Here is a 21,871-nt window from a genome sequence, read left to right as displayed (position 1 = left end):
TGGTTGTAAAATGGAGGGTAGACAGGCACTGAGAGTTACTGTTCATGACGGTACTGATCCTGAGTAAATATTTTATGTCCTGTGCTTTTACCTTTCATGTATTTATCCCTTATCAAATCACTTCCAATAAAGGACAATACTTGACTCATATGGTGTCGCGGTGTATGTTCAGTGAATGTAGCTACAATCTCATCAACAAGACGAAAACCCACGGAAGTGATTTTCTGTCGTGTGTGTGTTTGCTGAATAACAGACAGATTGAACTACTTCGAAAAACACACTTTCCATTGAAGATAAGAGCATGGCCACCCCGTATTCTGGTCAGCAGGATATTACAGGCTGTTGTATCACCGTCAAATCTCCATGATGAATACACTTCGATTTGTTTTTCACTTTGTTTAAATTCCATACTCTATTGGCAAACACACACGTGTCGCCTGCTCAAATAATTTTCATGTTGCTTATCCATCCAATAATAATCACTTTTATAATCCAAAGGAGATTGTGGAGTGTGCATGAAACAAGACAAGCAAACAATGAGCGATTACAATACAATAAATTGGCTCCAGGCACATTTCCTCATGGTTAACAAATACAATAAAGTACAGTAAATTACAATAAATTAGTGTTGACAGGATTTGATCCAGGCATATGAAAAGCAGTGTAAATAAAATCTCAGCAGCAGTCAGAGAGATAATATAGATTCTACAAAGTTTGGATTTTCTGGCAGATTATTTTATGAATCAGAAAGGCATTAAATTACCACAGCAATGAAGGAGTAGGCTGCAGCTTCAGCTTGGTTTCTGGGGCCCTCTGGTGGCTGGCACCGCTCTCCTGATCAGTTACAGTTTAATGTTCAGGTCAAAATTTTAAAGTTTTATTAAAAGACAAACCTACAAACTGAGGTCCTCACTGCAGGTCCAGTTGACAAGATCAAGACGGCCAAGTTCAATGTTTGAATTCCTACAGAAGGCTGGAAGACTGTTTTTTTCTCTGAGTACATCTCCTAAATAGGTGACCTACACCCTCACACCTGTTGGGTGCTGCTGGACATGATCAGCGGTAGAAGAAATATACAGATAATTTACTTAAGTAGCCCATGTCATGACCTGGCTCTTACGCCATGATGAAAGGAGGGAAAAGCACACAGTCGTACTGGGAAGAACAAACAATCACATTTATTTACACAGATGGAAACAGAACACATTAGCAAATGTATGAAAAGGTCAATCAGTCGATAGGCAGTGTGAGAATGTATTAAAGGGGATAGCGTTATATGGTGTAAAATAATGAGAAGTACAACTGAACCAAACAAAGAAGCCAGTTGGTACAAGGGAAGATCCAGCGATAGAGTGAGAGATGGATGGACTGTCCAGGTGCACCCACTTGTAAACTCCGCCCACGAGGACCTGAAGGGAGACACAGAACACCAGCAGCAGCCAAAAGCAAGACACCAGCCGACAATCACACGAGCTAGCAGTCCAGTACACACAATTCCAAAATACTCCATTACAAGTAAAGGTCCTTCGTTCAAAATCTTGTGTAGGTAAAAGTAAGAACTATTATCAGCAAAATGTATTTAAAGTGTTAGACATAAAAATATTCATTCTGAAAAAAAAAAATGAGACTGATATATAACTAATCATTATATTAAATCTGTTTGTCTGTACTGCTCTGGTTGAAATGGAGCCAATTTTATCCGCGTCATACTACTTTATATACTCCAAACAAAAGCTTCTGGCCACTTTTGGAACATGCTGGATTTTTATAAGATGGTTTTGTGGATGTTATCAAACTCAGGTTGGCACCATGGAAAGATCCAGAGGAGAGGACTCTTCCTGTGCAAGGCACCGGTAACACCTCCCATACATTTAAAATAATGGTATTGATGTAATCTACTGTGTTTGCTGTTTACTAGCATAAAAACTGTTTTAAGTATGTGCAATTACTTTTCGGTTTTGTTTAAAATGCCAAATATGTCCCAGCAAACACAATGTAAATATATGAGATATGTCTTCATTGCATCTGTTCTACAGGTTACATCCCTGCCTTGTTTGGTCCTTTGTGTTATACATTTAGAAAATACATTTTCCATATATGGAACAATGCACCAAATTTTAATATTTTGAAATGTTTATATTATATAAAAGCATGTAACCATAGGCTTACATGTTGGTTATTTTAGTTTGAACATGTTGAACATGTACAGTAACACGTTTGCCGTGCAAATCTTTGAAAAACGCTGTATTGAGCTCTGTTAACAGGCGGAATTCTTGTCTTGCCCGTAAGTAAGACAGGCTGCAAGGGTCACATTTGTTTTTGAAGGAAAGCCGCAGTAGTAGTGATATACTGTGTGATGTGGAAATTTGACACTGAAAATCACTTCAGGCAAGACTCTTCAAGCAAAACAAGGATCTTTATGTCGCGTTGCATAGGAGATGGAGTCACGTATTAAACACTGAAAATCTGTAGAATAATTAATTGTTTATTCATAAACATAAACAAAGGCAAACATGTTCATTTCATTTTAAGTTCTTTACTGCGAATTAAAGGCACAAATTTCACAATTACTTGACTAATTATTGGGCAATGAAGAGTTTCCAATTCACCTGAGCTACATGTTTTTGGAGTGTGGGAGGAAACCGGGGAGCCCAGAGGAAACCCACGCAAACACGAGGAGAACATGTAAACTCCACACAGAAAGAAGGAGGATAGAGAAGAAGTCGGCTCCTTCTTTCTGTGTGGCCACAGTGCTAAACACAGAGCCATCGTGCTGCCCGTGAAGACGAGGGGGAAAAGACTGAGAAGGTGGAAAGGGAAAGTAAGACTGATAAACAAATTATGAATAAAGGGGAGGGATGAAAAAAGAAGAGACAGTGTAGTTGGGTAAAGGAGAGTGAAGACTTGAGAGATGTAAAGAAAAAGAGGTGAAAAATAGGTGGGAGAGGAAAGAAAGGAAAGGTAGAGAAGGAGGTAAGGGAAGATAAGAGATACAGGAAGTGGAAAGATGCAGGAAGGAGGATCACAGAAGATGAAGGAGAGGAAGGGTGGGGATGAGAATGAAGAAGAGGAAAGAGAGGATGAAAGGACGGAGGGATAAGAGATGCACAATAGAAGAAATGGAAGAAAGGTTGTGAGAAGTGAAGGAGAGGAAGACTAGATGATTAAAGGAAGGTGGATAAACACAGGAGAGAGAGACCCTCATTTCCGAGGGAAGGAAAGATAAGGATGAAGACGGAGAGAAGAAAGATGAGGGAAAAAAGGGAGAATAAACAGCACTCCCTCTTTTTCATTTGATCAGGAAGGGAGAAGAGGTAGAGGACGGAAGTTGACAGAGATGGAAAGTGGAGGGGAGAAGAGGGAAAATGAAGAACAGGTAAAACAAGGAAGATAAAAAAAGGATAAGTAAAGGGGAGATATGAAAAAAGGAGCAGAGACAGTTTTGGATGGGTAAAATAAATAATGTATTAAAGATGAAGAATGGTGGAGAGGTAAAGGACAGAAGATGAAAAACAGGGACGGTGGAGAAAGAAGGAGGAAAGATGAAGTGATGGAGAGGAGAATAGTTAATAGGAGGAAAACAAAGATGGATGATGATCAGTGAAGGAAAGAAAGGATGGAAATGTAAAATAAAAAAAGAAGAGAAAGTGAAGAAGAGTGGATGGGAGATGGAGGGATGTGAAGAAAGGATGAGAAGTTAAATGGAAGAAGACAAAGGAGAGGGATGGTGGAAAGTGAAATGGATAAGAAAGGATAACAACAATGGAAAGGTAAAGTAAACATGATGAAGAATAGGAAAGACAAATTGGAAAGGGGAAAAGTTGGAAGGAAATGGAAGGAGATGAAAAATGGGTTGGAGAGGGAGGGAGAGGAAAAAAGGAAAGGTAGAGAAGTAAATAAGGGAAGATAAGAGAAACAGAAAGCAGAAGGTGGAAGAAGATTGATGGAAGGTAAAATAATGGAGAGGTGAACAGATAAAAAAGATGGAAAGGAATCAGCCATGGAGGACAGGAAGGATGGAGATGTAAAAAAAGAGGAGGAGGAAAGGCAGGAAGGGTGGATGGGAGATGGAGGGATGTGAAGAAGTCAAAGGGAGGAAGAAAAAGGAGAGGGAGGGTGGAAAGAGAAGTGGGTAAGAAAAGATAACAACAACAGAAAGGAGAACAAGAGATACTGTACATGAAGTGGAAAGACACAGGAAGGAGGAAGTTGAAGGAGAGGGAGATTGAACATGAGGAGGAAGAAGAGGAAAGACAGGAAGAAAGGATGGAGGGATAAAGGAAGCAAAATGGAACAATGGAAAGATTGTGAGGTAAATCTGCCACATGGATGAAGATGAAAGAGAGGAAGGGGGGATGAATAAAAGAGAACAGATAAAAATGGAAGCGAGAGAGCCCGTCATTTACCAGCAGAGGAAAGACAAGGATGGAGAGAGAGAGAAAAGATGAGGGACAGAAGGGAGAGTAAACGTCACTACCTCTTTCATTCAATTAGGAAGGTCGGAGATGTAAGTGAAAGAAGATGAGAAACAGGGATTGTGGAGGAAGATGGAGGGAAGGTGAAGTACTGGGGAGGTGGATAGATAAAAGAAGGAAAATGAAGATGATAGGAATCAGCCATGAAGGACAGAAAGGGTGGAAATGTAAAAAAGACAGAAAGAAAAGGAAGGAAGGGTTGATGGGAGATAGAGGAATGAGAATAAGTCAAAGTGAGGAACACAAAGGAGAGGGAGCGAGGAAAGGGAAGTGGGATAGAAAGGATAACAACAACAGAAAGGAGAACAAGAGATACATGAAGCGGGAAGACACAGGAAGGAGGGTGAAGGAAGTTGAAGGAGAGGAAGATTGAACATGAGAAGGAAGAAGAGGAAAGACAGGAAGAAAGGATGGAGAGATAAAGGAAGCAAAATGGAACAATGGAAAGATTGTGAGGTAAATCACTGAATCTGCCACATGAAACAAGATGAAAGAGAGGAAGGGTGGATGATAAAGGAAGAAGATAAAGGAGAGGAGGCATCTAAAGGAGAGAGAGAGAGGTACAAGAAAGAGGAAGACTAGGACATGTGGGGATGTAGAGGAAAAAACATGAAATACAGGGAAGGTGGAGGGAGAAGGAGGAAAGATGAATTACTGGAGAGGTGAATAGATAAAAGAAAGAAAATGAGGATGGATAGTATTCAGCCACAAAAGACAGAGAGAGTGGAAATGAAGAGAAAGGAAGGAAGGGTGGAGGGGAGATAGATGAAGGTGAAGAAATCAACAGGAGGAAGAGAAAGGAGAGGAAGGGAGAGGAAAGATAGGGAAGGTAGAGAAGGAAGTAAGGAAGTAAGTGAAGATGAGGAACAGAAGGAAAAGTAAAAGGCAACTCCTTTCCCCTTTGATCAGGAAGGGTGAAGAGATAAAGGAAGGAGGTTGAAAGAGATGAAAGGTGGAGGGGAGAAGAAGGAAAATGAAGGGAGGAAGAGTCAGTGGGAGAGAGAAGGGGAAGGAGAAGGATAGTAAGGGTGTTGAGGAAAAGGAAACATGATTAAGAATATTGAGTGGAGAAGGAAAGGAAGGGTAGATAAGAGATGAAATGTAGGTGGGAGAGGAAAGATGGGAAATGTAGAAACATAAATAAGGCAAGATAAGAGATAAAATAAAGAGAGATACAGGAAGGAAAGTGAAGGAAAGTGAAGGATGATGAAGGAGAGGAATGGTGGACTTCAGATGGAAGAACGGAAAGTTGTGAGGTCAATCACTGAATCAACCAGAAGATGAAAGAAGATGAAAGAGAGAGGAACGGTGGATAAAACATGGACGGGAGACAGGCCCTCATTCCCAGGAAAGGAAAGACAAGTATGGAGATAGATAGAAAAGAAAGATGAGGGACAGAAGGGAAAATAGCTGTAACTCTTTCATTCGATCAGGAAGGGTGAAGAGGTAAAAGAAAGGAGGTTGAAAGATGAAAGGTGGAGGGGAGCGAAAGTAAAATAAAGGAGAGGAAGAGTCAGTTGGAAAGAGCGAGAGAACGAGAGGAAGGGAGTTGAGGAAAAGCAAGCAGGATTAAGAATATTGATGAAGAAGGAAAGGAAGGAAGATAGAGGGAAAGGAAGAGTAGATAAGAAAGGGAGGGTTATGAAAGACAGAAAAGGAAGAAAGGTCAAATGAATAAACATCTTCTGCAGGGACCTGAGTTCACCAGCAGCCTGGTTGGCGTCATAAATTGTGCAGAGAAGAACCAGGGATACTAAAAGCAGATGTGGAGGTGAAGTTGAGGGAAAAGAGTGAGAAGGACGACAGGTAAAACAAGGCAGATAAAAAAAGGAAGAGTAAAGGGGAGATATGAAAAAAGGAAACAGAGACAGTGTTGGATGGGTAAATGAAATAATGTATAGAAGAAGAAGAAAGATTCAGAGGTAACGAGAGGAGGGTACAGGTAAAAGGGAGGATAGGAAAGGTGGAGAAATGATAGGAATGAATAGAGGGATGCAAAGAAACCAAAGGGAGGAAGATAATGAGAGGCAGGGTGAACAGGGAAGTTTGTAAGAAGGGCTAAGACAACAGAAAGGTAAATTAAACATGAATGAGTGAAGGGGAGATATGAAAAAGAAGCAGAGACAGTGAAAGAAATATTGTATAGAAGAAGGAAGATGGAGAGGTAAAGGAAGGAGGATGAATAACTGGGAAGAAGGAGGAAGAAGGAGGGAAGGTGAAGTACTGGAGAGGTGAATAGTTGAAAGAAAGAAAATGAAGATGACAGGAATCAGCGATGAAGGACAGAAAGGGTGGAGAGGTAAAAAAAAAAAGAAGTAAGAGAAAGCAAAGAATGGTAGATGGGAGATAGAGGGCAGAAATGAAAAGTAGGTGGGAGAGGAAAGAAAGGAAAGGTAGAGAAGAAAAGGTAGGAAGAAAGGATGGAGATATAAAAGATGCATGATAGAAGAATGGAAAGGTTGTGAGGTAAATCACTGAATCTGCCACATGAAACAAGATGAAAGAGAGGAAGGGTGGATGAGTGGGTAGAAAATAAAGGAGAGGAGGAGCGAAAAGGAAAGAGGAGAGAGCGAGGTACAAGAAAGAGGAAGACTAGGAAAGGTGGAGATGTAAAGGAAAGAAGATGAAAAACAGCAAAGGTGGAGGAAGATGGAGGGAAGGTGACATACTGGAGAGGTGGATAGATAAAAGAAAGAAAAACTAAGATGGATAGGAATCAGCCATAAAGGATTGAAATGGTGGAAATGTAAAAAGGACAGGTAGAGAAAGGAAGGAAGGGTTGATGGGAGATAGAGGAATGAGAATAAGTCAAAGTGAGGAACACAAAGGAGAGGGAGAGAGGAAAGGGAAGTGGGATAGAAAGGATAAGAATAACAGAAAGGTGAAGATGTAAAGGCAAAAAGTTGGAAGGAAAGGGAAGGAGATGAAAAATAGGTTGGAGAAGAAAGAGGAAAGGTAAAGAAAGGAAGATAAGAAATACAGAAGAGCATAAAGTTAAAGGAAGGAGGATGAAGGAGAATGAAGGAGAGGAAGAGTCAGTGGGAGAGAGAAAGAGAACGAGAGGAAGGGAGTTGATGAAAAGGAAACAGGATTAAGAATACAGAGTGGAGAGGGAAAGGAAGGAAGGTAGAGGGAGAAGAAAGGAAGGATAAGAAATAGAGGGTTATGAAAGACAGAAGAGGAAGAAAGGTAAAAAGAATCAACAGCTTCTGCAGCGACCTGACCAAACCAGCAGCCTTATGGGCGTCATATACAGTTAAGAGAAGAACCAGTGACACAAATGTAGAGGTGAAGTTGAGGGGAAAAGAGTGAAAAGGAGAACAGGTAAAACAAGGAAGATAAAAAAGGATGAGTAAAGGGGAGATATGAAAAAAGAGGCAGAGACAGTTTTAGATGGGTAAAATTAGTAATGTATTAAAGATGAAGAACGGTGGAGAGGTAAAGGAAGGAGGACAATGGAAGAAGAATGAAAGGAAGGGTGGGCTTGAGAAGGAAGAACAGGAAACACAGGAAGAAAGGATGGAGGGATAAAGGAAGCAAGATGGAAGAACGGAGATGTTGTGAGGTAAATCACTGAATCTGTCACATGAAAGAAGATGAAAGAGAGGAAGGGTGGATGATAAAGGAAGAAGATAAAGGAGAGGAAGAGTGAAAAGGAGAGAGGTGAAAAAGGAGATGGTGGAGGATTAAATGAAAGCGGATAAACAGAGATGGGAGAGAGCCACTTATTTACCAGGACAGGAAAGTCAAAGATGGAGAGAAGGGGAAAAAAAAGATGAGGCTAAAATGAAAAGGAAGGCTAGGAAAGGTGGAGATGTAAAGGAAAGAAGATGAGAAATAGGGGAGGTGGAGAAAGATGGAGGGAAGGTGAAATACTGGAGAAGTCAAAAGTCAAAAGAAAGAAAATGAAGAAGACAGGAATCAGTCATGAAGGACAGAAATGGAGATGTAAAAAAAAAAGTAAGAGAAAGTGAAAAAAAGTAGATGGGAGATGGAGGGAGAAGAAAGGAAGGAAAGGGAGAAAAGTGGAAAGATATAGGAAGCAGGATGAAGGAAGAAGAAAGAGAGGAAGGGTGGATGATAAAGGAAGAAGATAAAAGAGAGGAAGAGTCAAAAGGAGAGAAGAGAGAGAGGTACAAGAAAGAGGAAGGCTAGGAAATGTGTGGATGTAGAGGAAAGAAGATGAAATACGGGGAAGGTGGAGGAAGAAGGAGGAAAGATGAAGTACTGGCGAGGTGAATAGATAAAAAAGAAAATGACTATGGATAGGAATCAGCGACAAAAGACAGAAAGAGTGGAAATGTAAAAAAAAAACAAGGAAGAGAAAGGGAGGAAGGATGGATTTGAGATAGAGGAAGGTGAAGAGGTGAACAGGAGGAAGACAAAGGAGAGGGAGGGTGGACTTGAGAAGGAAGAAGAGGAAAGACGGAGAAGAAGAGTCGGAGAAAGAAGGAGGAAAAGCAAGGTACTGGAGAAGTGAGAGGTTAAAGGAAGGAAAAAGAAGACAGATAGGAATCAGCCATGAAGGACATTGGGCATGGAGATGTAAAAGAAACAGGAAGGGCAGAACAGGGAGACTGAGCAGTGTTATACTCAGGTAATTAGAGCACACCCACCAGTCTCCCTTCTTAAACAAGTGAACCCCCACCTCAGTCTGCCAGTCCACAGGCCCTCTCCCTGACCTACATGCATTTAGGTCAGCAAGGACAGCCCAACAATACCCTGAGCCTTCAGCATCTCAAGGCGAATCTCATCCATACCTGACGCCTTGTCTCTGGCGAGCCCTTTGACTACCTTGGCAACCTCTGCCAGAGATATGAGCCAGAGATATGACTTCCACCGAGTGTTCAAACTCCTCAGAGGACATGTCGGCCAGTTAGGACCGGACTGGGTTAAGAGTAACCTTTAACAGACGTTACGCTGTTTTGGCAGAGGTCATGCTGGAACATGCAAAAGCCGCAAAGTCGGCAGTTCAATTTCAGATAGTGACCCGGCCAGTGATGTAAAGAACTTGGATCACAGTGAAGTTCTGTGTGACTGTGGTGCATCATACCAAAGCATCTCATTGAATGAACAGCTTCTACATGACTTAACCAGCAGCCTTGTGGGCATTATAATATGTCAACACGTAGTACGGTTGGCAGAATACTTCGGCCATTAACATGTACAGTATGTACGCATTTAAAATATGTCCACACATTTACAGATCTATGCATGCATTTGCACTTGGAGATTTTTTTCACATATTAACAAATCTGATTTTGCACACATGGATTCTGAATACACATTTGGAAAGAAAGGAAGCGAGGTGAGAGAGGATGGGTGATTAGGTGAAAAGAATAGATGAGTAAAGGAAAGAGAGAAAAGTTTAAGGTGTAAGTAAAGGAGATGTAAAAGTGAGGTTAGAGAGGTCATATGAGGAAGACAAAGGAGAGGAAGGGCCAATGGTTGAAGGAGAGATGAATGAATAGATTCTTTCCTACTTTGCTGTTGGAGCCAGTCAAACCGTTGCCTTTTCTGGGGCCAGCCACCTCTTAAGCGAACAGAAGGGCCTGGATGTGTATGCATGTCCATTTGCGCAGCTGATCCATATGGATGTGGCTTACATTCTGGGCAGCATCACCGCACTCCCTGCACTCTCCTATGAATGCCAAGAGGACAGAAATGTACATGAAGTGTTTAAAAGAAAATGCAATCACTCAGATGGACTCAATGCACTTCAGCCTTTTACATCTGCTGTCAAACAAAAGTGTTGCTGAATTCACAAAGACTCTGGCTTCAAGTGTATCACTGGAAGTCAGAGAAATTTAGTCATAAAAGTAAAAGTAATTATGCTGACAGAACAGTGCCTATTATCACATATTATTGGATTATTATTACTAATGCATTATGTAACATAAAGTAAGTCATACTTTGTTGCAGGTTTGTTGGTGGTTACAGTACAGTTTTTGTACAGTACATACAGAAAATAATATCTATCTTCATACAAGCGAATAGAAATTGAAGATTTGTCAAATGAGAAACTCTTACCTTGCTTCTTCTTCAGTGTCAGCTCTCCACACGCCAGCTGGACAAAGAAACACGTGACAGGAGCTGAATATAATAAATTTCCACTCAATATACGTGTTTCTCCGTCCAGAGTCTGCAGTAAAATGAGTCTTCTGTGTCGCAGCAGTTCTAGAATGAATACATCATAATGAATCAAATGAGCTCATTATAATATTTTGGAACCTTGTCATTCTCTGTGGAACTACACACACACACACACACGCACGCACGCACACACACACACACACGCACACACACACACACACACTGCCCTAACCGTAACAATCATAAATAAATGCCTGACCTTCACAAAAGGCAAAGGTCCAGTAATTGTACTGTTTTTCTCATTTTACAGTTTTCTCTGCTGTTGGGGTTAAAAAAGAACCAATAACCTGTCTTTTTTTTTGTTTCCAACGTGTATATACAGTAACAAAAAAAAACAATGTACAGTAAATTACTCTTAAGTTAAAAGACCAAACTAATGCTGTCACACTAAAGAACCCATGAACTCAAATGCACAAAAATACCGATTACTATCAGTTATACTAACAAAAACCATGTGTTATAATATCCTGAATTAAAAACTTAAGTTCTGACCTCTGCAATTCATCATTTTGTACTCACACAGCTCATGTTGATACCAATGTTTTCACCTTCTGAGTCTGTGTGTGTCATCATCCTGAAGACACCTACTGTAACAGGAACTACCTCAGAGGTGGTTTTGAATATTTTGGAGGTGGTTTTTGAATTATTTGTCTCTGGACAGATTTTATCATCACATTAGAGTCGCAGCTGTGTAAGATACACTCAGAAAACTTAACCCATCACTCTGCGGTCTCCAGTTTTTGTCTGCATACATCATCACCTGAAGCCACTGTGTTGTGTTTATCTTTGAAATTTCTGACACTTTAGAATTCCTGGCCAAACTGAACCAAAAACAAATCAGGTTTTCTATTCTGCAGCAATGACAATGAAAGGGATTTTTGATGGCAATGTGCACATTTTCTTGCTCTGTGAAAACACTGCTTGCACAAATCTGCCATGTTCCGCTGTGTACCATCAGAAATTATGAAACTACTGGGGCATAAAATCATGACAGTGAGGTGATTCTGTATTTGAGGAAATACATCTACGTTTTACGGCACAGAGAAATTTAGAGGAGAGAACCATTAGTAGAATAAAAGTGTACGTGGCTTGTATTTCTGATTTGCAATGACCACAACAACTGTATTATGCAAAGATAATTATTTATTGTAGAATCAAGTAGTCATTATTTTTTATATGTTCTGTGTCCATTTTCCCTGTCAGTGGCACTGCCCTGAAAGAGAAGAGAGGAAGATAAAATATGTGAGAATAAATTCAAACTTTAACTGACCCATGAGGTTAAACCTCTGGCAGTCTTCACAGTATTGAGAGATGCATAAACAGAAAAACCAAACACAGGTTGACAAATGAGCAAAACTTACAAGGAATCCTTTCATTCTATAAATTCTGGCAAAAGGTGATTCCTCTGAACAACCCAACATGCGACAGGGTGTCTCCACATGTGGAGCCCCCTCAACTATCTGTTGAAGAGAAAACATCACAATGAATATGTATAAGAGAGAAGAGGAACATCCACTGTTTAAAGAGCCATGAGAATGATAAATGCTTACATTGGCCAGTGTGTCTGAAAGACTATCCAGTTCCCTCTTCCCTCCTGGGCTCAGTCCATATGACCAGTGCTGACAGCGGTGCTGTGGCAGTAACATCCCCACAAGCAGCAGCCACAGTGACAAGGTTTTCATTCCCATTCTGAGGAAAAAGAAACAAAAAAAACATTATTTTGCACAGATATACATGCCAGTAATTTTCTTTAGTTTAACCCCAGAATCTGTTGGTTTTCAACCCATCATTGATTTATTTACCTTCTGTGCAGAAAGCAGGCAGCGTCTCTGATTTGTTGATATGCAGTCCTTTGTAAATGCTCCTGCAAACTATTTCTCAAGCTTTATATAAGCCTGTGATGCTTCCATTTCTCTTAACCCAACACTTCACTACAGGGGGGGTCACAAAGTGGGATTAAGCTACACTTACTGGCCACCCGCAGAGCTGTTTAAAAGCTTACACTTGGGACATGCTTTGGCCACAAACTATCAACCATTTTTAGCTATTTCCAGTGATTTTCTGCTGCTTTTATGATTTATTTTGAACATACAAAAACACTCACACATTCATTTCCAACTGAAACACATGAGTGAGAAGACTTCTTGTTCTTCATTGTAGTTTATTTATAACAGTCATTTATGGAAATATATATTTCCACGGTCGAGTGCAATAATCACAGATAGGGAGACCGACACCACTCCCTCTCTCAAACACAAACCAATCTTTGCCGCATATTGCATTCAGTGAGATGTATTAAAATAAATAACCATAGCTCTTCAATTGATTTTCACGCTCAAGGTGAAATACACAATATGATTGCCTTCATCATTCATTCTCACAGGCTGGGTACCTACTATTGAACTGAGTGAATAGTATTGCATCGGAGCAGCTTTGAGCTACAGCTAGAGAAACTTCACCAGTCAAAGACGAGTATAGCTCTTCACACATGCAAACGGACGCTGTCCAGTCAGAACTGAAGTGAGACCCTGGACAAAACAGCTGACAACACCTGCCCACTCTAATAGTGATTTTTTTTGGGAAAGATTTGGAAGCGCTGGATTTGATTTACATAAGATTACAAGCACCAACATTTTTGGTGTAAAGGTATAACATGTTACAAGTTAACATATACTTGTGCAAATAACTTCAAAGCATGATTAAGTGATATACATTGATACATGAATCATGTTTCCAGGTAAACCCACTTTGACAATATGAACACATAAAAATGGCTCTCGTTAAAGCACGACAAGCTGGACCATTTCCTCATAATGGTAAGAATAATGAATGGCATACATAAACATTACAATAAGTAGTGTCACAGTCAAATGCATGCAACTGTGGATCACTCACACACTGGATAAAAAAAAAAGAAAAAAGAAAAAGAGGTAGATTCACAGAGCGCAAAACAAGGAAAGTGTTTTCAACATCACAATATTTAAAAGTAGTAAAGGAGAAACCTCACAGCTGTAAATCATGTATTGCATACTCAAGCTGTGTTTATAACTAGCCTGCCACTTAGTTTTACGGTGCTCTAACATCACTTTTAGTCTTTAAGACTGTGCTATTGTATGGCTTTGGCTTGCATTGCTTCCTTTAGAATATGTTGAACCCAGCAAAATTAAGTTACATACTTAAAAAAGGAATATATAATGACACAGTTATTGGTAAGTGACCCCTTCGATTTCTGCTACAGCAGCATTCAGTGAAGTTCAGTGCTCTGAACTTGACCGCACACAAATAATCTGATTTTGACTCCCATTAACATAACATGTCAGTATAGTCACTGGATTGCATCCAGACACATCTACATACAGAAGGAATATGACTTTGTTTTGGTGATATATGCAGCTGAACATTTAAAAACATCCTACCATACAAACATACATGATCAACCCTGGATAAATTCTAGTGCAAGATATTTAAAGCTAACATAATATTGGTGGAATGCCAGGGATGTGCATACAACTACCTGTAGTGCAGACAGGTAAAGAGAGATTGATAGTACGGTAGTATGGCAGAGGCTGACTGGAGGAAAAGAGCATTAAAGAAGCCTTCTGTGGCCCATACTGGACTGACTTAGAGGTGTGTGCTGAGTTATCTGACACTCTGTGACATGTGCAGAGGGGTCAGCATCTCTTCAAAAATGGCTCCTTTTACATTGGACCCTCTCAGGTTGGCTTCTTGTAGATCACAGCCGGACAGGTCACAGTTCTGCAAAAAAAGGCAAGAGGGACAAAACAGTAAAACAGGAGAAGTAAATGGGTTTGGTAAAATACCTGCAATCTAAGAGAAGAACTCTATTGTACAATTAATGTTATACAGATGCAGGTTGAAAACATTCACATTCTACTGGTAATTTCATTCCAGACAAAGTGCTATGTAGGGCTCCAATCAATGATTATTGATTATAGAATGGACCATCATCTTAGTGTATGAACTATTAATGTGAAAACAGTGAAAAAAGATTTAATGAAATCTGATATATTAATTGATGACTATCACAAACACTTAACGTTAAAAAAAAGTTAATCCTCTACATGAACACAAGGCGAAGTGCACCCAAAAACTTGCTCATCTTACAATCCAACCAAATCAAACTGAACTCTCTGCCAAGGAACACTTTTATTTACTTTCAAAAGTAAGTCTCAGACTTAAATCAATCGAAGGCGGAACCATTAAATTGCAATAAAGATAAAAAAGACTGCATTCATTGTATCCACTGTATTAGCTGCATATCCATCTACAGGAGGGTTAAACCTTGTATTACGATCAAATCCAGGGATCCTGCTGCTGAACTATCAGAGATAAAGCTATTTTGGCAAAAGGTCTGGGATTTGCCACAAATATATAGTATATTAAAAAATGATTTATGAAAACATTTATCAGATCGGAACCATGTCATCCTTTCCGGCCCTAAAAGGTTGCTATCAACTGAGTCAACATGAGCATTTTTTTTATAGTTAATCCCCTCTGATAGCCTAAACTCACCTCAAGATCAGTCCCTGCTAAAGTGGCCCCCCGAAGGTTACAGTTCTTCAGCTTTGCATTTTTCAGAGTGGCCACACGCAGGTTTATACCCGTCATTTGGCTTCCTTCCATGTCAACTCCTTTCAGGTTAGCACCTGCTTACAAAAAACCTTTGGTTAAAATGTGACTGTGAATGTGGGATGAGGTCTTCTTTAATCAAAAATTGTGGCACATTACCTTCCAGGTTTGCCTTCAGTCCAGACGGATCTTCAAAATTGCATCCTTTGAGAGAAGCTCCCTCAGCATTGGAACAGAGCATCTTCACTCCTTGTAAGTTAGCACCCTTCAAGACACAAACCAAAACATCAAATGAAGTCATGCTTTATTGCTCATGGGAAAAAAGTCACACCCTACAGGAAATTCATTACATTGCCAGACTGCTGGTAGATCCACACTTAAAAATACTGCTTGCTATGTTTACACCTGGTGCCTACACTGCTACGGAGTTTTTGATGCCCTTAAGGACAAACAGTGTGCTTGTCATTTTTTCATTGTGGTGACTGTAAGAGCAGGTCTGTAACATTGGCAAACATGTTTAAGAACAGAATGGCCCTTCCTCCTCACAACTGTTGGGGCAGCAGGTGTGAGGTGGCTGCAAACCAGGTCCACTGCTCACCAGCACGAAGGCCAACAATTAAAAATAACACAAAAATGTTCACTTCCCCACAGTGGAAAAACTTTTTGACTACATTCTGCACTTAGTTTCTGTCGCCTGATATTGCATGTGCACATGAATCATTTAGTGTTGACAAGAGAGTTTTCAGACTTACATCCAGGTTGGCTCCAGAAAGATCAGCCCGCTCCAGATTGGAACAGCACAGGTTGGCATGTGTCAGATTGCAGCGGCTCAGATTAGCCATTTTAAAATTTATGTAACGCAGATCAAGTCGGGACAGATCAGCACCACTGAAATTAAGTCCCTAAAAGCAGTAAAAGTGATAGTGTCAAATCTTAACTTGATTTGGTGACATGACGAGCAAAATGAAAACACTTTCATTAAGTTGTACCTGACAGCGGAGCTCTGACTTGGTGGGTGTTGCCAGAAGAAAACGAACAAACTCCTTGCGGGAAATGGGAGAGTGGTCCTCAGGTGGCTGTGCGTTCTGTGTAGAAAGTAACCATCTGGTAAGTAACGATGCATTCAAGTGAGGGATCACATTACTAAATGTAAGATGTTTGTCTTCTACACTTCCTGTTACCTTGATTGCTACTTCCAGCTGTTCAGCAAGCTGCTCAATTCCAAAGAACCGAGCCTCTTCAAGGACACCTGAAAGACATTTAGGATAATGCTTCCAATCTGTGCTTACTTTCTAAATCAGGATATTGTTGTAGGTTTTTTATGTAATGAAACTCTTCACAGCGATTCAGGTAGACTTCATCATTTAGGATTTGTCAAAAGTTTACCTCGTATATTTATGCCTTCATTTATAATGAGCTGACCATGTCTCAAGTAGTTGAGAATAGGCTCAAAGTATTCAGGGCTGCGGTCGATCAGGTAAGCACCATGTTTGTCCTGCTTGTTCCCCCACACATCTGGAGCAAGCAGAGGTTGACAAAAACCCATTCAATTACATGGCTCACATAAAAAAAGAAATGCTTGTTGACTCGCAAGTCCGCTCTGTAGCCATAATTTACCTTTCTCTCGAAACATGTGAGCAAGCATACTCTCTGGCTCCTTGCTGACCAAGGTGCTCCTGAACACAAAAACACAGTCAGCAAAGAAGGCAATGAAACTTAAAATCTTTTGTGATGTGTGTATAACTAGTGAACACAGCATACCTGGTGGTGGTGAAGAGACGCCCACCAATATTAAGGGTCAGCCAATCAGTATGTGCTCCATGCGGATCAGATCTAAGCTTGGCTTCATTTTGAGGATCTGTGGTATAAAGAAGAAGAGGAAAGTGTTGCTAAAGCCATGTGCATACTTTGACTGACAGCGGATGAGACTCCTTCAGCCAACAAGAGGACACTCACCGATGAATGGATCTCCTTCTGACACATACAGCACGTCGTCATCTCTGTTAGACGCACAAATAAACACAATGAGCTGACTCGTCCATTATGTTTTAGCATCATATTTATTATTGGCGTGTGAGCTTACCTTATAAGGGCAATGTCATCTATAAGACCACCCTTTCCATTGTATAAACTAGAGGCTTTGATTCCTAACTTATTGCTTGCTACGGATAGTAAGTCGGACAAGGTCCCGTACACTGCTACAACCTAAAAAGAAAAACAATTATTTTAGCTCAGAGGGGTTGTCAGGGATTGAAGTCTGAAACAAAATGGGTCACTCCTGTCTAATACAAGATTAATGAGTCGCAGTTAGCGGTGAGCTAACAGTTACGTTTAAATTACATATGGAAAGAAAGTAATAAAGGAAAAAGTAAGCCAAGACTCCATATGACTTCTCTTGATAATATGAAGTAGTTACAATGTACAATTGACTAGTTACCTATAATAATGAAACACGTATGCTCAGTGGAAAAAGCCAGTCATTCTGCGGCCCAAGCTCTCAGACTAAACAGCCTGAGTTATTACCCACCTTGCCATTTTTAGATGTCCCGTTAATGAATAACGTAACTCTTCTCATTCTTTATGCACTTTGGTTATAAGTACTTTGTTATAATAAAAAAAAAGTAGCTTCAGTCAGCTACTTGTTTGCCGAATCAACCTGGCTAGCTAGCTGCATCAGACAACAACACGAGACAAAAGATGCCTTCACAAGCTATCACGAAAAATTGGATTCTGATATTTTCATTGTAAACGAAGCTGAGAGGCAGACATTTTAAATCCATAGCCATACCTGAACTTGTGGATATTATTTAGTTTTGATATTATATTTATTTTTCTGTGAATTATATGCATGCATTTTATTCATGCCAATGTAGGGAATCAAAGAAAACGGAAAATATGTCTCATATCGGTCATTAATAATAAAAATTGTGTATACGTTTTTTATGATGCATAAATTAATGGAATGAACAGTTGCACCAATGCAGTGGTTCATCTTTCATTATCATCATGCCGCCAAAGCACAAAGTTTTGTGCCATCGCTTTTTTTTCTATACACAAATCTAGAACGGCCGACAGTACCTGAAGGGTGCCTTCTAACCACAGCTCTGTGATTGGTCGGATTGTTCACACGCACGCAAGCGTCGCTGTATTCATGCGTCAGGTTGTCTGTTGCAACGAAAAGTTGCAGTTATTGTTTTGTTTGACAAACAGCAATGGGATAATGTGTCTGAATTCTTATATTTTTGTTACTTATTTAAACATTCAATGGCTTCTTTATTTTTTGGCTCGTGTGTTTGGAAGCTAGCTAGTTGTCGTAGGAGCCGTTAAACAGCATGATGCTATTTATAATTATTCGTACCAGTAATAAAACTAGGAGTGTTCAGCTTCAGGTTTGAATCATTCATGATCTATTCTTATCCTGTTTGTGCCGATTGACACCATGGCGTCTGACAAACAGCACTGCTCGTGCTGCTCCCATCAGGTCTCCTCTCCCAGTGTTTACCAGACGCTGAATGAAATGGATTTTGAACGAGGTTTGCATTCATGTGTCAGGTGACTGAGTTAAACAGTGGTACTGATAAGAGTTATACCATATACAAGATATTTGTATTCTCTTTCACTTAAGGTGTTCTCCAATTTCAAACTGATGCATATTTCATTTTTCATGAAATGACTTGGGCTAACAGTTATTTTCATTCCTGATTTGACTGGTGTGTCAGTGAAGTACAGTGGTGTACTGTTTGTCTTTGCTCTATGCAGGTATCTGGTCTGCTGCGGTGGATGGGAACTTGGAGAGGGTTAAGTCCTTGGTCCAGAAGGGCACAGACCCTAACCTGAGAGACTCATCTGGATACACAGCTCTGGTGAGTTTGTTGGGAAGATGTTTTGGCTAGAAGTGCTGTAGTGTCCACTGTTCTCATGTTTATATAAATTGCTGCTTCATTTCTGGTGTGTTTTGTCTCAGCATTATGCAAGTCGCAGTGGTCATCTTGCTGTTTGCAAGTTTCTTCTTGAGAACGGTGCCTGTGCATCTCCCCAGACACCAGGCGGTGCCACACCACTGCATCGGTCAGCTTACTGTGGTCACCTGGATGTGGTTAGACTCCTTGTACACCACAGGGCAGATCCCATGCTCTGTGATGACGATGGTGCATCCCCTTTACATAAGGTACAGAGTTGCCAGCAGTAACACAATAAAACCTTTCCAGAAAGATAGTTTGATGATTATTTAACAGGTGCCTGCATTTGTTACTCTGTTGAATGCTGGTTCAGGCTGCAGAACGGGGTCATGAAGAGGTGTGTCAGCTGCTTCTTGAGCAGTGTCCAGCACTCTGCAGCCAGATGAACAAGAGGCTGCAGCTACCGTACCAGCTGGCGCAGCAGGGAGATCTGCAGGAGCTCTTAAAACCACCTGGGTGACTACAGACACACTGCATCTGGAGCATGCTGGGTTGCGAAGATCAGACAAATGACAACATGACCTCAAAACATATGAGGTGAGGTCCACTTACGTCGGCATCGTGTCGACATGGATTCACTACTCTTGGCTACTTTTTCCTCAATTGAACATCAGCCAAAAAAGCGACTGAGTGACTGAGTGGTCAACACGACATTACATTTTCTAGCTTTAAACAATAAACATCATCCTGTTTTTGATTTCTAGTTCATTGCTTTTCTAATAATGTAATTTTGCATTCTGAGATCTAGAAACCTGTAAAACCTGCCACATAACACCAGCTTCCACTGTCTGCTACAGCTGCACTCTTACCAGGTATTTGTCAAAAATAAAATATAAAAATTCAGTTTAATTAACCAATTATGGCTGCCATTTCTGGATTCTGCTAATCATTGACCATGACCGTTAAGAAAAACAAATACATCAGCCTTTGTGTTTTCCTGAGTAAATTATAACTGAGGTTTTCAGTTGGGGTTTAAGAGCTGATAAGTGATGAGGAAACAGGAGGATGTGACTGATCAGTGGAAAAAATGAAGTGAATACTTGCACCTCACCATCTGATGTGGTGTTAATGGCTGAATCTTCAGATTGTGATTCTGTGTAGGGACACTGAACTTTAATGTGCATTAGTTGATATGATTTCACATGGAAATTAGCCTGCCATACAGATTTTTAGAAGTTCAATACAGGAACAGGAACAACAGTCATGTTATGAGTGCTGAAATTTCTCTTTGAAATTACTGCTAATTACTTCTGGTGGGTGGTGTGATTTTAAAGGTTGATTTTAAAACTGAATTTGCACAGTGCACTTCAAACACCAGCATTTGCCCTCACTGCAGCAGTAATGATATGCTTTGAACATGTGCCATGTTTGACACAGAAGTGTGTGTTATAACTGGAGGTTAGCATCTCCCTAATATTAGGCTTATTTGTTTAACTTTGTCTGGCAAATTTATATGACCTGATCCTCCCTGGGCTTTTTTCTTTAATCTCTCGCAGCAGGGGGAGCTATTGTCTTACAAGCAGCATGTTTTTTTTTCAGTACACTGTGAATTAGCTGGCATCCTACACACAGTGACCTCATTCGATCCTCTCAGCTCACTGCTGGAAAACTCAACAGAGTGACTGTTAGAAAGAGAGAAAAGCATCACTCTAATAATGCGTCATGGATGGACACCACAGTTCAGCCAAGTTATGTATGTAACACCGTACTGGGTTATTTACTGTGTATTAGGGAAATTACCAATCAGTCAAACCGCAACAGAATTTTTTTTCTTAAATGCTTAAAATTTCAGGTAATTATGATACATTGACCTGTTGCTAGTAACATGTCTCAGCTGTTTCTACTATACTAATTTTATGTCTCTGTCTCTGTATTTTAGCAAAGACTTGCGGCCTGCTGCTTCCAGTGTAAAGCATTTGCACTTTTCTGCACTGGGAGCAGATGCTGACAGTTGATAGTGTGTGTTTTTGTTGAGGTAATGACCTGAAACCACACAACTGTCCACCTCTGGCTCCTGTTCTGTAATACCTTTGGTTTTGATGCCTCTTTGTGTATCATTGTGACCTATAATGGAAGATTAAGCTAAATTAAATAATAGTTTCACCATCACATGTTTAATAGGTCTATTAAAAGAAAACTTGTGCTGGAACATTTTTTAAAAGTTTTTTTTAAAGGATTATCAGTTCTTAGCTTTTGTCTTGCTGCTCTCACTGAGATGCTTCGTCTTTTCTTAGGTTATCAAAAGGAGAACCATTACTGAATGCTTTTTTAACTGGTATTTATATGCAAAGGGAACAAAGGATGGAACCCCGGGGGTGAATAAAGGATGTTGATATTTCCATATCTCTTGAAACAGATGGAAATACTTTCAACTATTGTCTCACTTACTTACTTATTCATAGCATGTTCAATAAGTAACACATGCACATATGAGGCAGATACATTTTCCCCTCATCCTTCCTCAGATGTGCAGAGGAAATACTGCACTTCTTCTGCGCTCCCGCGGTCCGCACAAATACAAACCCACGACAGAAACCTCTTGCTGCAGTCTTGAGGAACTTTCATTGGGTCCGCTGGTGGGTGGTGTTTCCAAACTACCTTCAGACCACATCCAGCACTGTGACTGGAGGGGTGCCAGGCCACATCTGGAGCTCATTGCAGCTGACGCCACACAGCACAAGGAGATGGGGTGTC

The 21,871-nt window shown here is 40.4% G+C and overlaps 3 protein-coding genes across 6 annotated transcripts; 1 reads left to right on the top strand and 2 right to left on the bottom strand.

Moving 5' to 3' along the window:
• Positions 1 to 11,753: 11,753 nt before the first annotated feature.
• Positions 11,754 to 12,382, bottom strand: LOC111645105 (progonadoliberin-1). Its single transcript, XM_023394165.2, has 3 exons — positions 12,179 to 12,382; positions 11,990 to 12,088; positions 11,754 to 11,841 (listed from the first exon to the last, which is right to left on the bottom strand). The coding sequence occupies exons 1-3, from the start codon at positions 12,314 to 12,316 to the stop codon at positions 11,794 to 11,796; spliced, it is 285 nt and encodes a 94-aa protein (XP_023249933.1). The 5' UTR covers positions 12,317 to 12,382; the 3' UTR covers positions 11,754 to 11,793.
• Positions 12,383 to 12,769: 387 nt separating this feature from the next.
• Positions 12,770 to 17,909, bottom strand: kctd9a (potassium channel tetramerization domain containing 9a). 2 transcript variants are annotated; one of them, XM_023393843.2, is made up of 12 exons: positions 17,746 to 17,909; positions 17,302 to 17,423; positions 17,175 to 17,218; positions 16,980 to 17,076; positions 16,836 to 16,894; positions 16,605 to 16,733; positions 16,400 to 16,467; positions 16,208 to 16,303; positions 15,971 to 16,120; positions 15,378 to 15,483; positions 15,162 to 15,295; positions 12,770 to 14,384 (listed from the first exon to the last, which is right to left on the bottom strand). In XM_023393843.2, the coding sequence occupies exons 1-12, from the start codon at positions 17,791 to 17,793 to the stop codon at positions 14,268 to 14,270; spliced, it is 1,170 nt and encodes a 389-aa protein (XP_023249611.1). In that variant the 5' UTR covers positions 17,794 to 17,909; the 3' UTR covers positions 12,770 to 14,267. The 2 variants fall into 2 exon arrangements, with proteins under 2 accessions (XP_023249611.1, XP_087026493.1); XM_087170367.1 differs by having other exon boundaries at positions 16,208 to 16,467.
• A 448-nt stretch (positions 17,910 to 18,357) lies between these two features.
• On the top strand, positions 18,358 to 20,034 carry ankrd39 (ankyrin repeat domain 39). 3 transcript variants are annotated; one of them, XM_023393886.2, is made up of 4 exons: positions 18,358 to 18,751; positions 18,978 to 19,081; positions 19,258 to 19,386; positions 19,491 to 20,034. In XM_023393886.2, the coding sequence occupies exons 1-4, from the start codon at positions 18,658 to 18,660 to the stop codon at positions 19,635 to 19,637; spliced, it is 474 nt and encodes a 157-aa protein (XP_023249654.1). In that variant the 5' UTR covers positions 18,358 to 18,657; the 3' UTR covers positions 19,638 to 20,034. The 3 variants fall into 3 exon arrangements, with proteins under 3 accessions (XP_023249654.1, XP_023249652.1, XP_023249653.1); XM_023393884.2 differs by having other exon boundaries at positions 19,183 to 19,386; XM_023393885.2 differs by having other exon boundaries at positions 18,358 to 18,770; positions 19,183 to 19,386.
• Positions 20,035 to 21,871: the final 1,837 nt, after the last annotated feature.

The sequence above is a fragment of the Seriola lalandi genome, unplaced genomic scaffold (assembly GCF_002814215.2).
Source record: "Seriola lalandi dorsalis isolate HSWRI2012SDOR001 ecotype SW California unplaced genomic scaffold, Sedor1 jcf7180002054945, whole genome shotgun sequence".
Classification (NCBI taxonomy): domain Eukaryota; kingdom Metazoa; phylum Chordata; class Actinopteri; order Carangiformes; family Carangidae; genus Seriola; species Seriola lalandi.
The sequence above is the reverse complement of the archived record's forward strand: the minus strand, read 5'-3'. Positions and strand labels throughout refer to the sequence as shown.

Excerpts from the sequence above, each read along its gene's own strand:
- LOC111645105 (XM_023394165.2), bottom strand. The coding sequence starts at position 12,316 with ATGGGAATGAAAACCTTGTCACTGTGGCTGCTGCTTGTGGGGATGTTA. Across the intron at positions 12,089-12,178 it reads TTTCAGACACACTGGCCAAT|ATAGTTGAGGGGGCTCCACA; the intron begins GTAAGCATTTAT and ends TCTCTTCAACAG. Across the intron at positions 11,842-11,989 it reads ATAGAATGAAAGGATTCCTT|GGCAGTGCCACTGACAGGGA; the intron begins GTAAGTTTTGCT and ends CTTCTCTTTCAG.
- kctd9a (XM_087170367.1), bottom strand. The coding sequence starts at position 17,793 with ATGAGAAGAGTTACGTTATTCATTAACGGGACATCTAAAAATGGCAAG. Across the intron at positions 17,077-17,174 it reads AGAAGGAGATCCATTCATCG|ATCCTCAAAATGAAGCCAAG; the intron begins GTGAGTGTCCTC and ends TTTATACCACAG. Across the intron at positions 16,895-16,979 it reads CGTCTCTTCACCACCACCAG|GAGCACCTTGGTCAGCAAGG; the intron begins GTATGCTGTGTT and ends TTTTGTGTTCAG.
- ankrd39 (XM_023393884.2), top strand. The coding sequence starts at position 18,658 with ATGGCGTCTGACAAACAGCACTGCTCGTGCTGCTCCCATCAGGTCTCC. Across the intron at positions 18,752-18,977 it reads TGAAATGGATTTTGAACGAG|GTATCTGGTCTGCTGCGGTG; the intron begins GTTTGCATTCAT and ends TGCTCTATGCAG. Across the intron at positions 19,387-19,490 it reads GTGCATCCCCTTTACATAAG|GCTGCAGAACGGGGTCATGA; the intron begins GTACAGAGTTGC and ends ATGCTGGTTCAG.